At 41.2% G+C, this 11,468-nt stretch overlaps 1 protein-coding gene across 1 annotated transcript in view; it reads right to left on the bottom strand.

The window, feature by feature from the left end:
• MAN2B2 (mannosidase alpha class 2B member 2) overlaps positions 1-9,790 on the bottom strand; it is a 41,956-nt gene extending 32,166 nt beyond the window's left edge. Inside the window, exons 1-2 of the mRNA XM_075930762.2 lie at positions 9,529-9,790; positions 3,075-3,221 (exon numbers count right to left, since the gene is read on the bottom strand). Coding sequence (XP_075786877.2) covers positions 3,075-3,221; positions 9,529-9,645 — 264 coding nt within the window. The 5' untranslated portion in view covers positions 9,646-9,790. The remainder of the gene's footprint in view (positions 1-3,074; positions 3,222-9,528) is intronic.
• Between the last annotated feature and the right edge of the window lie 1,678 nt (positions 9,791-11,468).

An 11,468-nucleotide genomic window follows, 5' to 3' on the forward strand; every position in this document is an offset into this window, starting at 1 on the left:
TGGTTTTAGGAAGTCACATGACCTCCCTAACTGGTAGGTGACATCCCATGCAAAAGTGGGAATCTTTAAAACAGTTGGACACTAGAAGGTCCTTGTCTTTGGCTGGGGCACTCCCAAGAAAGGGATTCAAAGACCCCAGGGTGAAGAGCTACCCTGGTTTGAAGGATTAGCTAGAAAAGGAACAATTTTAGGATTAGTTTGTAATGAGTTTGTACTGAGGTTTTAGTGTTAGAATTAGGTAAGAATTTTCTGTTATTTTATGTCTGTAATCTACTCTGCTCTGCTTGTTCTCACTTATTACCACTTAAATCCTATTGCTTGTACTTAATAAAATCACTTTTTTTTTTACTATCAAGCCTAGTGTAAATAATTGTTACCTGGGAGAGCAACCAGTGTGTACATTCCCCCTTTCAGTGTTAAACGGGGTTTACCTAAATAATTCCTTTGGGGTTCTGATTCCATTTGGGGAGTGGTATCCAAGGAAGCTGGGCCCAAAACTGCTTTCTCCTTGGACCTGAAGAGTTTCAGTGTCTGTACTGCTTCTTGGGGGAGGGGGACAGTGATCTTAGCTGGGTGTCTTGGCTGGGGGGAGACCAAGGAGCTGGCCCAGCAGGACAGAGTGGGGAGATGCCCCAGAGCAGCATTTCTCAAACTGTGGGTCCCGACCCCCCAGGGGGTCGCAAGCAACTGAGGGGGGGGGGGGTCGCAGTATCACAAGTTTGAGAACCTCTGCCCCATAGAACAGGAAGACGAGCAGCAGTTGCCTTATCAGCACTCCAGGATGCTCCCCCAAGGGGGTCTTCTGTGACCGCACCCCAGCACTCCAGGATGCTTCCCCAAGGGGTCTTCTGTGACCACACCCCATCACTATGTGGCCCCATGTCCATTCCCCTACCTCTTCCCCACACTATAATGCACAGATACCAAACCCTGGAAGTATAGGCAAGGTTCAGATGTGAATGTATAGTGTGGAAATTTGCACTTGATGAGTTAAGAGGGTCACACCTGCCTGTCTCTAAGCCGAACTGTGGTACACATCATTCCATGTGCTCCTCCTCCCACACTGCAGGATCAGTTCTAATTAACTTGCTATTGTGTATGTGTTTGTGTGTAGATAACAAACATACACACACAGATATTACATACACATATAAAATTACATTCCAATCACAAGCAAATATATCATAAATGGCTGGAGCTAGATTAATATTTTATACTATTTGAAAGATGGGATTCAAGTTATCAAATAATACAAACACCGTTGCTGTAACAATTTTGTAATTGTAGCCACAAATGACAATTTAAATGAAAAAAGCAGGCCAATAATTGGACTTTGAAATCACATTATTTCAATACCAGGCAACTTGCTCATGTTAAACAAATATCATCATTACTGGAAAGCTAGTATCATAGCTCTCCAATGGTATACAATTCATTTTGTAATGTCTGAGACACTTAAGATTAACCATGTATTTGTTTCTAACTGTGATGGCTTCAAGTTAACCAATGCTAAAACTATCATTGCATTTTTAAACCAGCAGTACATTTTTGGCACTGCTCTAAAGCAAACATTCTGGGCTTTGGACCAGGAGGATTCTCAATCCTTGTATTGAAATGGACTTGGAAACAAAATGAGAATATAAGGCTACTTAAAAGCAGCAGCTGTTCTGGGAAGTGAGGACACAACATTTAATTTTTCTACTGAATTTGCACTCTGGAGATCAGAGCTGGTAAACAGAAGCTTTTCTTACTGCTTGGTTCTGTTAAAATGAAGATACAGAAGCACAATTTCAGCTCCCCTGAAGGAACTGCACATGAATATTAGAAACAAAAAGCATATTACTTACAGCGTAGGTTAAAGAGACACCATGAATTTGATGTCTGATCAATTTTAATTTAAAACATTTTCAAATACTATACATGGAGGAGTATCCAAACCAATTTTTGTGAATTTACAGTATCATTTTCCGAAGCACAAACAATTATCTCTTTTCTGCTGAGGTGTAAAGGACCGACACAAATAACAGGAGGAAGCTCGGAGTAGTTAAGAAAAACCAACTGATTAAAACAGTCAAACGAACCACACAGAGAATACTGTCAAATGCACAAGACAAACTTTTTTTCTCTGATCTTTCTATTATAGAAATATGAGGGGCACCTGGACAGAATTACAGGTAAAAAAAACATTCAGTGAGGGATAAACATGGAACCTCAACAATGCTAGCACTTCAGAATCCCTTTTCTGAGTAGAACTACACTTTAAAGATCAACAAGAGAAGAGTCACTATCCTCTCATCTTTTCTATCCATGTGCAGATTTTTTCCATCCATGTGCAGAATAGTTTTTATATGCTCTGAAGTATGTGTGAATGTCCACCACCAACAGAAACATAAAAACTAGCTGTGGATTCTCTGCTAATCAGTTGGGCAGCTTCTGACTCTCTCCTGAGTGGCTGCACAAGCACACAGCTTGCAGGGAACACTGGCCATTATTCACAAACACAAGAAGTACACAAAAGGTATCATTGCTGATTCTTACTTTTTCTTGTTACTACATCAGCCTTGTTTGCAATAGCAATACGTGTGCAATGCCTGAGTAAAAAGATAGTCCTTTTACTTTACTACTGTTTTGATTATAGTTCACAAATATCAGATGATTAATATAATATTCCAGTGTCTTCCAATGCAGGTCAGTTCTCCTAGTGCAATCTAACCCTAAAGCTGGCGTATCCTGCCCTAAGGAATTCACACTGAAGGAACCCCTCAATTCTTATGCTACTTCCTCTCTATGTTGCTAACAAAGCAGTGGAAAGAGATATTGGCTGAGATGTTCCTACATCAGCCTGGTTCCCAGATGCAGTTGCACCCTCTTGGAGATGTTAGCAGCTGGTATAAATTAGAGAAGTCCTCTGAGAAAGTGACCAGAGTTGCACATAGTGTCATCAGGTTCAGGACAGTAGCATGGTGAGTTTTAAGCTGCCTTACCCTCCCTGCTCTCTGAAATGTATGTAGCTAGGTAAGAGTACAGAAGAGCACTGACTCCCAGTGTTAAAACAGCAACTATCCTTAACTTACCTGCTGTTTATGCACATCAGTGGCTACAGTATCCCACCAGAGGCGAAAGAATTCCTGCTCCACAGCAATAAATTTGCGTTGCTTTCCTTTGATTAGTTCTTCTACAACAGTGGTGTAAACGTTGGCTGCATAGGCATGCATGCTTTCCTGCAAGGCAATTGCAAAATGTATCATACTGCACTTTTAAAGACATATTTCACACCTACTGAATTTAATCTGTCTGTTTAAAATATATTTGGCTACGCCACCCAGACAACAATGCTGGTCCAGTGTTGCTCATTTGGAAGATCTGGAGTCAATTATCTTCGCCTTCAAAAGCTTTCTTTATGACCTTGGGTATGTCACTTAGGGTGTATCTTCACAGTGTCAGCAAAGCCGGCTATCGGAGCGTTATTTAGAGTGCGACATACTAGAGCGCTCTAGACCCCACAGGTATGCTATCATGTAGTCCCATTTCAAACAGGATAGTGTTAACATGAGTTAGAATGTGCCAGCAGGATCTCTATAGGGCAGTTAGAGTGCAACATTGTAGAGTACTCTACAAATCACGCTCCCTAGTGATCTTTGCTGGCACCCCAGGCAGACAATCACTTTGTCTGTCTTTGCTTCAGAACCCCATTTGTCAAATGGGAATAACAGTGGTCACCCTGTACGTATGTTGTCTTTCATCTTTTACTTAGATGTTAAGTTATTCATGGCAGGAACCATCTTTTTACTGTGTGTCTGCACAATGTCGTGCACAATGGGGTCCCTAAGCTCCTTCCCATTACAAACACCAATGGCTAACAGTTATTTTAGTTCCACCCAGATGCTCCTTATCTCAAGGTCCCTGCCAGAGTCAGCATTCTATCCTTATCTCTGTATGGAGGCGAGAGGCAAAGGCAGCATCTAATTACAGATCTCATGCTGTCAGGCCACAGACTTAGCCTGACTCTTGCTCTCTTGTTAACAAGACCAAGATGGCTGCACACAAATTCCCTTATTCCCTTTTCCTGCCTCCACAGAGTGCAACATTTTAGAGTACTCTACAAATCACGCTCCGTAGTGATCTTTACTGGCACCCCAGGCAGACAATCACTTTGTCTTTGCTTCAGATCCCCATTTGTCAAATGGGGATAACAGTGGTCACCCTGTACGTATGTTGTCTTTCATCTTTTACTTAGCTGTTAAGTTATTCATGGCAGGAACCATCTTTTTACTGTGTGTCTGCACAATGTCTTGCACAATGGGGTCCCTAAGCTTTGACTGACATCTGTAGGTGCTTCCAGAATACAAATGACATAATAACAGAAACAACAAGTGGACTATATTCATCAGATAAATTATCACGGGCTTGAGCAACTTCTTGTTTATTTATGTGCGCATAATGAACATATTCTGGGGTACACTCCTTCTCTAATGGCAATTTACAACCAGCCAAACCCAATCTGCCAACATCTGTGTGACTTTCACATGATAGACATTAACTCTAAAAAACAAACACTCCAAGACATTGTGAATTTCTTTTAAGAAATGTATACATTTGCAGTGATACACTTGTTTTTTTTAACAGTAATGCTGCTTTTATATATAAAAAGAACACACAAATACTTGTAAGAATTAAATAAATTGAAAAAGGAAAGATGACTTTGCATGAAGTAAATGCAAGGAACCTCTGTGTTGGTCATCTGTTCACCACATTGTTACAGCTAGCACAAATAGACTCCACACAAATGTAGAAATAGATACTAGTACTCATTTGAGCATGCATCATTTGATCACATACATACTACATGTACACTTAAAATGTCTGAGAAGAAAAAGTCTTAACGCTACATATACAAACCTACATAGGTTTCACCCACATACACATCTTAATCTTTCTTCCTATCAATATGTATTTATTATAAGGTGCCAAGATCTGCAGTCCTAATTCAAGCAAAATGTCCACTGAAATGAATGAGAATTGTGTGTGAATAAGGAGTGCAGGGTCTAATCCTGTGGTCCCCAATACGGTGCTCGCGGGCGCTATGGCGCCCGCGGGGGCATTTCAATGCGCCCGACAGGTGCTCGGGGCTGGCCTGGCCCTGGGCACATGGCGCACGGGTGCTTGCGGGGGGAGCACGCTTGGCGGGGGGAGCGCCGGGCGTGCGGCACTCGGTGGGGGGGGCAGGGGCGGGCGCCAGCCCCGGGCACGCGGCGGGAGGGAGCGCCGGCCCCGGGCGCGCGGCACTCGGGGGGAGCGCCGGGCGCGCGGCACTCGGGGGGGGGGAAGGGAGGGGGAGCGCCGGCCCTGGGCGCACGGCACTCGGCGGGGGGGCCCCGCCCCCGGGCGCGCATCTGGGGGGGACGAGCGGCAAGGGGGGGCCGCCCCCGGGCATGCGTCAAGGGGGGGGCCCGCCCCCGGGCGCGCTAGTGTCCCCACCCCCTGGCACCCGGCGGGCAAACGGCCACGCCCCCGGCGCCCGACAACCTCAAAAGGTTGGGGACCACTGGTCTAATCCAAATGAGAAGCCTACACACCAATAAAAACCTGTTTTCACTAAAATTAGAAATCTAATGTAAAACTTCAACAATTAACTGAATAAAGAGAGCATGCCTGACTATAGAAAAGGTGACCCCAAACCTTGTTTAGCACTTGTCTAAATAATCAGATGTTCAGATGGTGATTTTTGAGACTTCTCAACTTTTTACAAAGATTATGAATAGATGTTTTAATATCAGTTTACACAGATGAAATTCCAACTATATTAATATTCCAAAAAAAAATGAATTTTAAGAGAGGAACAATGATCATTCCAAAAAGGCTGAGGCAGCAAGAGTTCTTAATTGCAAATTACTTTGTTGACTAAGAGACTACATGAGATGTTTAGAATCTTCAGGATTTAAGAGAATGTCTAAGATTGTCTTAATAATAAAAATCAGTCAAAATAATCTGGGATTTGACAAAGACCTTCCCGGATGAAACCAGAAGCTAATCTACAACCTGACGCTGCAAAATTCTAAAAGCTCAAAATTCTCATTTCCTTTGAAAGGAATAGAAAGCACTCTGTGTAATAAAATAAGAAAGTTGATTCTAATTTCTAACCTCAGTCAGTAGACATAATCAAGGTTACAGAGATTAAAACTCTAGCCCCGTGTCCACTGACTACAGTATTTACCGTCACACATTGCATCTCTCAGGATCAGGCCCCTAAAGTGCGTCTACACTGTACCTGTAGCTTGAAATAAGCTATGAAATTTCGAGTCAATTTCAAAATAGCTTATTTCAAAATTTGCACTGTCTACACAGTACTTATTTCAAAATAAATCACTATTTTGAAACATCCCTTACTCCTTTTTGAATGCAGTTTACATGGATGTTGGAATAGTGAGCCTATTATATTTTAAAATAACAGGCACGCTCAAAAGATGCGGAATAGCTACCTCTGGTGTCCCGAAATAGTGCTGCAGTGTAGACACAGCTATAGAGACTGAAGATGAGAGATGCTCATTTCTGTGAGTACCAGAAGTTGCTCTGCTGGATTCTGGAACAAATGGGCTTCTTTATGAAGGCAGAACAGATTACAGTGCACATGTGAATATTTTTTTCAGTTTAAATTATATCCCAGGTTGTAGATACATCTACATTAATTTAAAAAAACAAACTAGTTATCTCAAAAACAATTATGGTGTATATTTATAAAAGCTTAAATCGTATAGTAAAAAATACCTATTCCTATACAGATAGGATCAATTTTGAAAAGATTACTGTAAAAGATTTTATGACAGTTGCTGTACACTGCTGAAATTACACAGAGACTTGGAACTGTATTGCTAAAATATAGTGTGTAGAAAACTCCCATTTTCTTCAATATAAACTATACAAGACAGAATCCACAATGCTATATTAGGCAGACTGTGGATAAAATGCTATCAAGTCAACTGCATTCCAGGTCTGCATCTAAGGTTAAAATTCAGCATCAATATTACAATTTTCAGAACCCAAAAAAGCTTGCTTTTTCATATAATAAATTATCTTATTTTTCATGCTCTGAGTGGAAATAATCAAAGATCCAAAAGATATTGTCAATCAGAAGTGATAAAAGAAAAACAAACTTTTAAGAAACCATTTACAGAGAGTTTAGGGATAATGTTTAGGTTTCATTTTATTAGAGAAGCGCTTTGAAAGGATCTATAGATGTTCTCTGTCGTTTTTGACCAAAGGAATTATTGATGCTTATGATTTAATAATAGAGGTGCTGAAACCTCAAGTAATTTTGTCTTCTTAGAAACTGATAATTAAAGTTTCATTTCTTTTGGAGGAATCTTCACCCACTGACAGACCCAAAATACAAAGTGCTTCTGTGTTTTTCCATGAAGCTATTGAGTATGATTCAAGATACTAAAGGAATAATTTAATAATCCTATTTAAAGTAATAAAATAAAAGAACAGCAATGATTCCCTGTCGTGCTGTCAGAAGAAAACTTCCCTACAAAAAATTCTGATCCTTTGTCCATCTAGTATGTCAAGTGCCTGAAACACCATCCATATAATGAAAGGGATCTATACAACTAACAAAGTATTTGGAAATAAAAGACATGAAAGCCATTAAGGAGCTGTCTGATTTATTTTACTTGGTATCTCACTTACTTAGCTCAAACTGTTTTGTTAATTTCCTTTGATAATACAAGGCTCCAAGGCCACCTCAATCAACATGTTAAAACTTTTTGTTTTAAAAATATCTCTTTCTAGTACATTTCTCTCACCCCACTGATAGCTTTTCTAACAATAGTAATTACAATTTCTCAGCTAGCTGACCCTTAACCACAATCCCAGCACATGAAATCTACTGACTGATAAAAGTGTAGCTCCAAGTATACTGCAGAAGTGTTTTCTTCTTTCTAAAAATTGCATTGGGAGAGTTCTCTCAAATAAACACACACAAAAAATCTAACAGGTATGTACACACATTTCTGAATTAACCATGCCTGCTCCATAGCTTTCCTGACTCAAATATAACTTAAATAAACTAAGTGAATCAATCTGAGCAGGAACAGACATAGGGAAATATATCCACCTTCCATGGTCTCGGATTCTTTATGATTTTCAGAAGCTACACTTGCATGGCTAGCTTGCAGGATGGAAAACCAATCAAACCTTGGAAAAACAAACACCTTGGAAAAACAAACAACCATTTGTAAACATTATTTAAATACTAGGCTTCATTCTGTAGGTCTTGATATTTAAAGGTCCATTATTTTCAGTTTTTACAAATAAAAAATACCACATACAAACCCCAAAAACCTGGGTGTTACAAAAGCTTGTAAAAGTTTACAAAATGTTAAGCCAATTTCCACCCCAATTTTGATTTCTGAAAATACTGATTATGTTAAGATAATCCTGTACATTAAGTATGTGCTTATGTTAATAATTAGTCTAAGTGTTAATGTGAAGCTATTAAAATAAGGCAATATAGTGGAAAACATATATATACATGTGAACGTGTACATAATGGTAATATTCAGTTAATTAAATAGATTACAGCATTAAACTGCTTTTACATTCAATTATCTTTTCTCTGTTGCTTTTTTTTCCTATTCTCCCAGTTCCCAGTGTCAACTCTGATATGTATTAAAAATGTTAATGTATTGCACCTATTTTCACTCATCTTTAATTTTCTGGGCAATTTTAAACAAAATAATAACAGAAAAAGAAGAGCCTTGGCTCTATCCACTGTGCAATGACTTCCAAATGGTGCCATCACTCAGTTTAGGGCATGTCTACAGACATAAGTTGTTCCAGTTTAACTGAAGGTTACTGAATGGAGATACTACATAGGTTTAAACCTGACAAAATGGGAAACGTGCCTCTCTCCCTTCCCTCCCCCCCACGCCTTATCTACTCTAGAGTTCCCACGCTTGCTATCTACTGGTGGAGGAACACAACACCAGTGCCATCTTCTGGCTGGATCCGAAGCATGTACCCACACTAGGGTCTTTTCCTGTACAAATCTGTCTGCATAACAAGACAGAACTATTCTTCAATCGTGTATGGGCATAAGGAACGAATATTATATCTCAGCTAGACCTCGGTTACGGAGTTGTTTTTTTTGCAGACAGGACATTAGAGAATGTAGAGTTATTTTATCACCCGAAATGGTCACTAAGGAAAAGATCAGGCCTGCAGTTTATAGCAATGCGTGGAGGGAAGGAAGGGGACGAAGTAGAAGTGAAACTGATCTGTTTTAGGGTCACTGCCCTGCGTTTGAAACTGCTTTGCCCAGGGAGTGGAAACACACGTAGGGCAAGAGCTGCAATAAAAATGGACGAATGAGTGAATAAAACAGGCAGGAAGGAAACCCCCACGAGACCATGCAAACACGGAGCACCAATAAGGAACTTATCTCCGGGTGGCTGGAATCGCTGCAGGCGCTCAGGCAACTGCTGGCAGAAGCACAAGGGACCGAAAGCCCAGATAACTGGAGGGAGCTACCTGCACCGTGTACACCCAGCCAACGTCCATGTGGCTGTGAGCGACCACAAAAGCCTTCAGCTCCCCCAGGCCAGCCGCCCGCGGGATCAGGCTGAGGAACGCCAACAGGAGATACATTGTCCCTCCTGGACACCCAGCGCGACCCTCAGCCGCGAGCTGCCGCTGCCCGCGGAACCCCCTGCGGCATGGCAAAGACGACTACAGCCCGACTTCCCTCTTTGCTTCCGCACACACCCTGCGCCGCAATACCAGGGCAAACTACACTCTGCTCCTCCCCTTCCCACCCCAAATTCAGCCACGCCTCCTCCATGATGTCACGGAGCGCAGTGGGGGCCGCTCTAGCACAGTTATCTGAGTGGTAAGTAAAAGCAAATCACGTAGGGATGGGACGAATAGGAATAAAGGAGCGCAGCATTTAGAGCTAGCTAACGACCAGCTTCGAGATTTAATAGCAAAAGCAAGATTTTTCATATATCCCGGTAACAGAGCGACGGACTTTATCACCAGAGGGAGAGGCTTCTTCAAAAAAGTACTTTTGATTAAAAGAAGGCAGCCGTCTCCCTCCAAACTAGGGAGGTTTTGGCAAGTCTGTGCAAGAAACTGCCCATTCAAAACTGCAGACTTCAGCAGGTCTTATATTGTTGGTAAACGTGATATTAATTTCCAGAGACTTCAATATACAAACAAATCTTTCATAATCTCAAACACTTTTAAAACTTCTCCTTTAAAAACCTTTTTTGTGAGTTTTGATTTTGAGTGGCTGATGGTGCAAAAATGTTAAAGGGCTCTAAAATCCAGGCTCTGTGAAGACTTGACATTTTCATAATTTCCAATCAAAATTAAGTTGTATTTTACACCACTGTCCCGCTCCTGCCCCCATTAAAAATGATAGTTTTATAGGAGTAAGAGAACACCCTGTGGCTCTAGGTTTATGGTGTGGTTCACATAGGCAGAGTCCTGATCTTGTGTGGTGCACCACTGACACCAATGGGAAAGAGAACATCATTCAGAGATGTTACATGGAATTTGCACCCAAAAAGGCAGTGTACACACCAGTCTGGGATCTGATATCATAGGCCTGTGATTAATCAATATACAGAGCACTAGGGACCAACATAATGCTCTATTTTTTATCAGGCTTCTGGTTATCAAAAAGTATAAAAGTATTCCCCAGTATCCTGGTCAAATTCTGCTTTGGGTAAATTATGTCCACATAAAATGCATCTAATAGGTGGACATAATGCATGCATCTAATAATTTCTAATGGACAAGTTAAAGCATTTCCGATTGAATTCTGATTTAATTTACACTAATGAAAATCTGAAGTAACAGTTGAAATTGATACTTATATATCAAGGTTGTCAGTACATTATGGCTACGTCTAGACTGGCATGATTTTCCGCAAATGCTTTTCACGGAAAAGTTTTCCGTAAAAAGCATTTGTGGAAAAGCATCCGTGGCCAATCTAGACGCGCTTTTCCGCAAAAAAGCCCCGATCGCCATTTTTGCAATCGGGGCTTTTTTGCGCAAAACAAATCTGAGCTGTCTACACTGGCCCTTTGTGCAAAAGTTTTTGCGCAAAAGGACTTTTGCCCGAACGGGAGCAGCATAGCATTTCCGCAGGAAGCACTGATTTCAGACAGTAGGAAGTCAATGTTCTTGTGGAAATTCAAGCGGCCAGTGTAGACAGCTGGCAAGTTTTTCCGCAAAAGCAGCTGCTTTTGCAGAAAAACTTGCCAGTCTAGACACAGCGTATATGTATCCAGAGTCTCATTTACATACAGTTTGTTCACCAATTTAACAAAATTGGCTCTCTTGCTTGCATACAACCCCCCAACCTGAAACAATTTTTTCTAGTAACCATGCCACACAGCTACATCATAAGCATCCAGGAACCCAGCCCGGCAATCAGCCCCATTGCCAACTCTGCCCACATATCT

Source organism: Pelodiscus sinensis, chromosome 4 (assembly GCF_052426305.1).
Source record: "Pelodiscus sinensis isolate ZL-2025 chromosome 4, ASM5242630v1, whole genome shotgun sequence".
Taxonomy (NCBI): Eukaryota; Metazoa; Chordata; order Testudines; family Trionychidae; genus Pelodiscus; species Pelodiscus sinensis.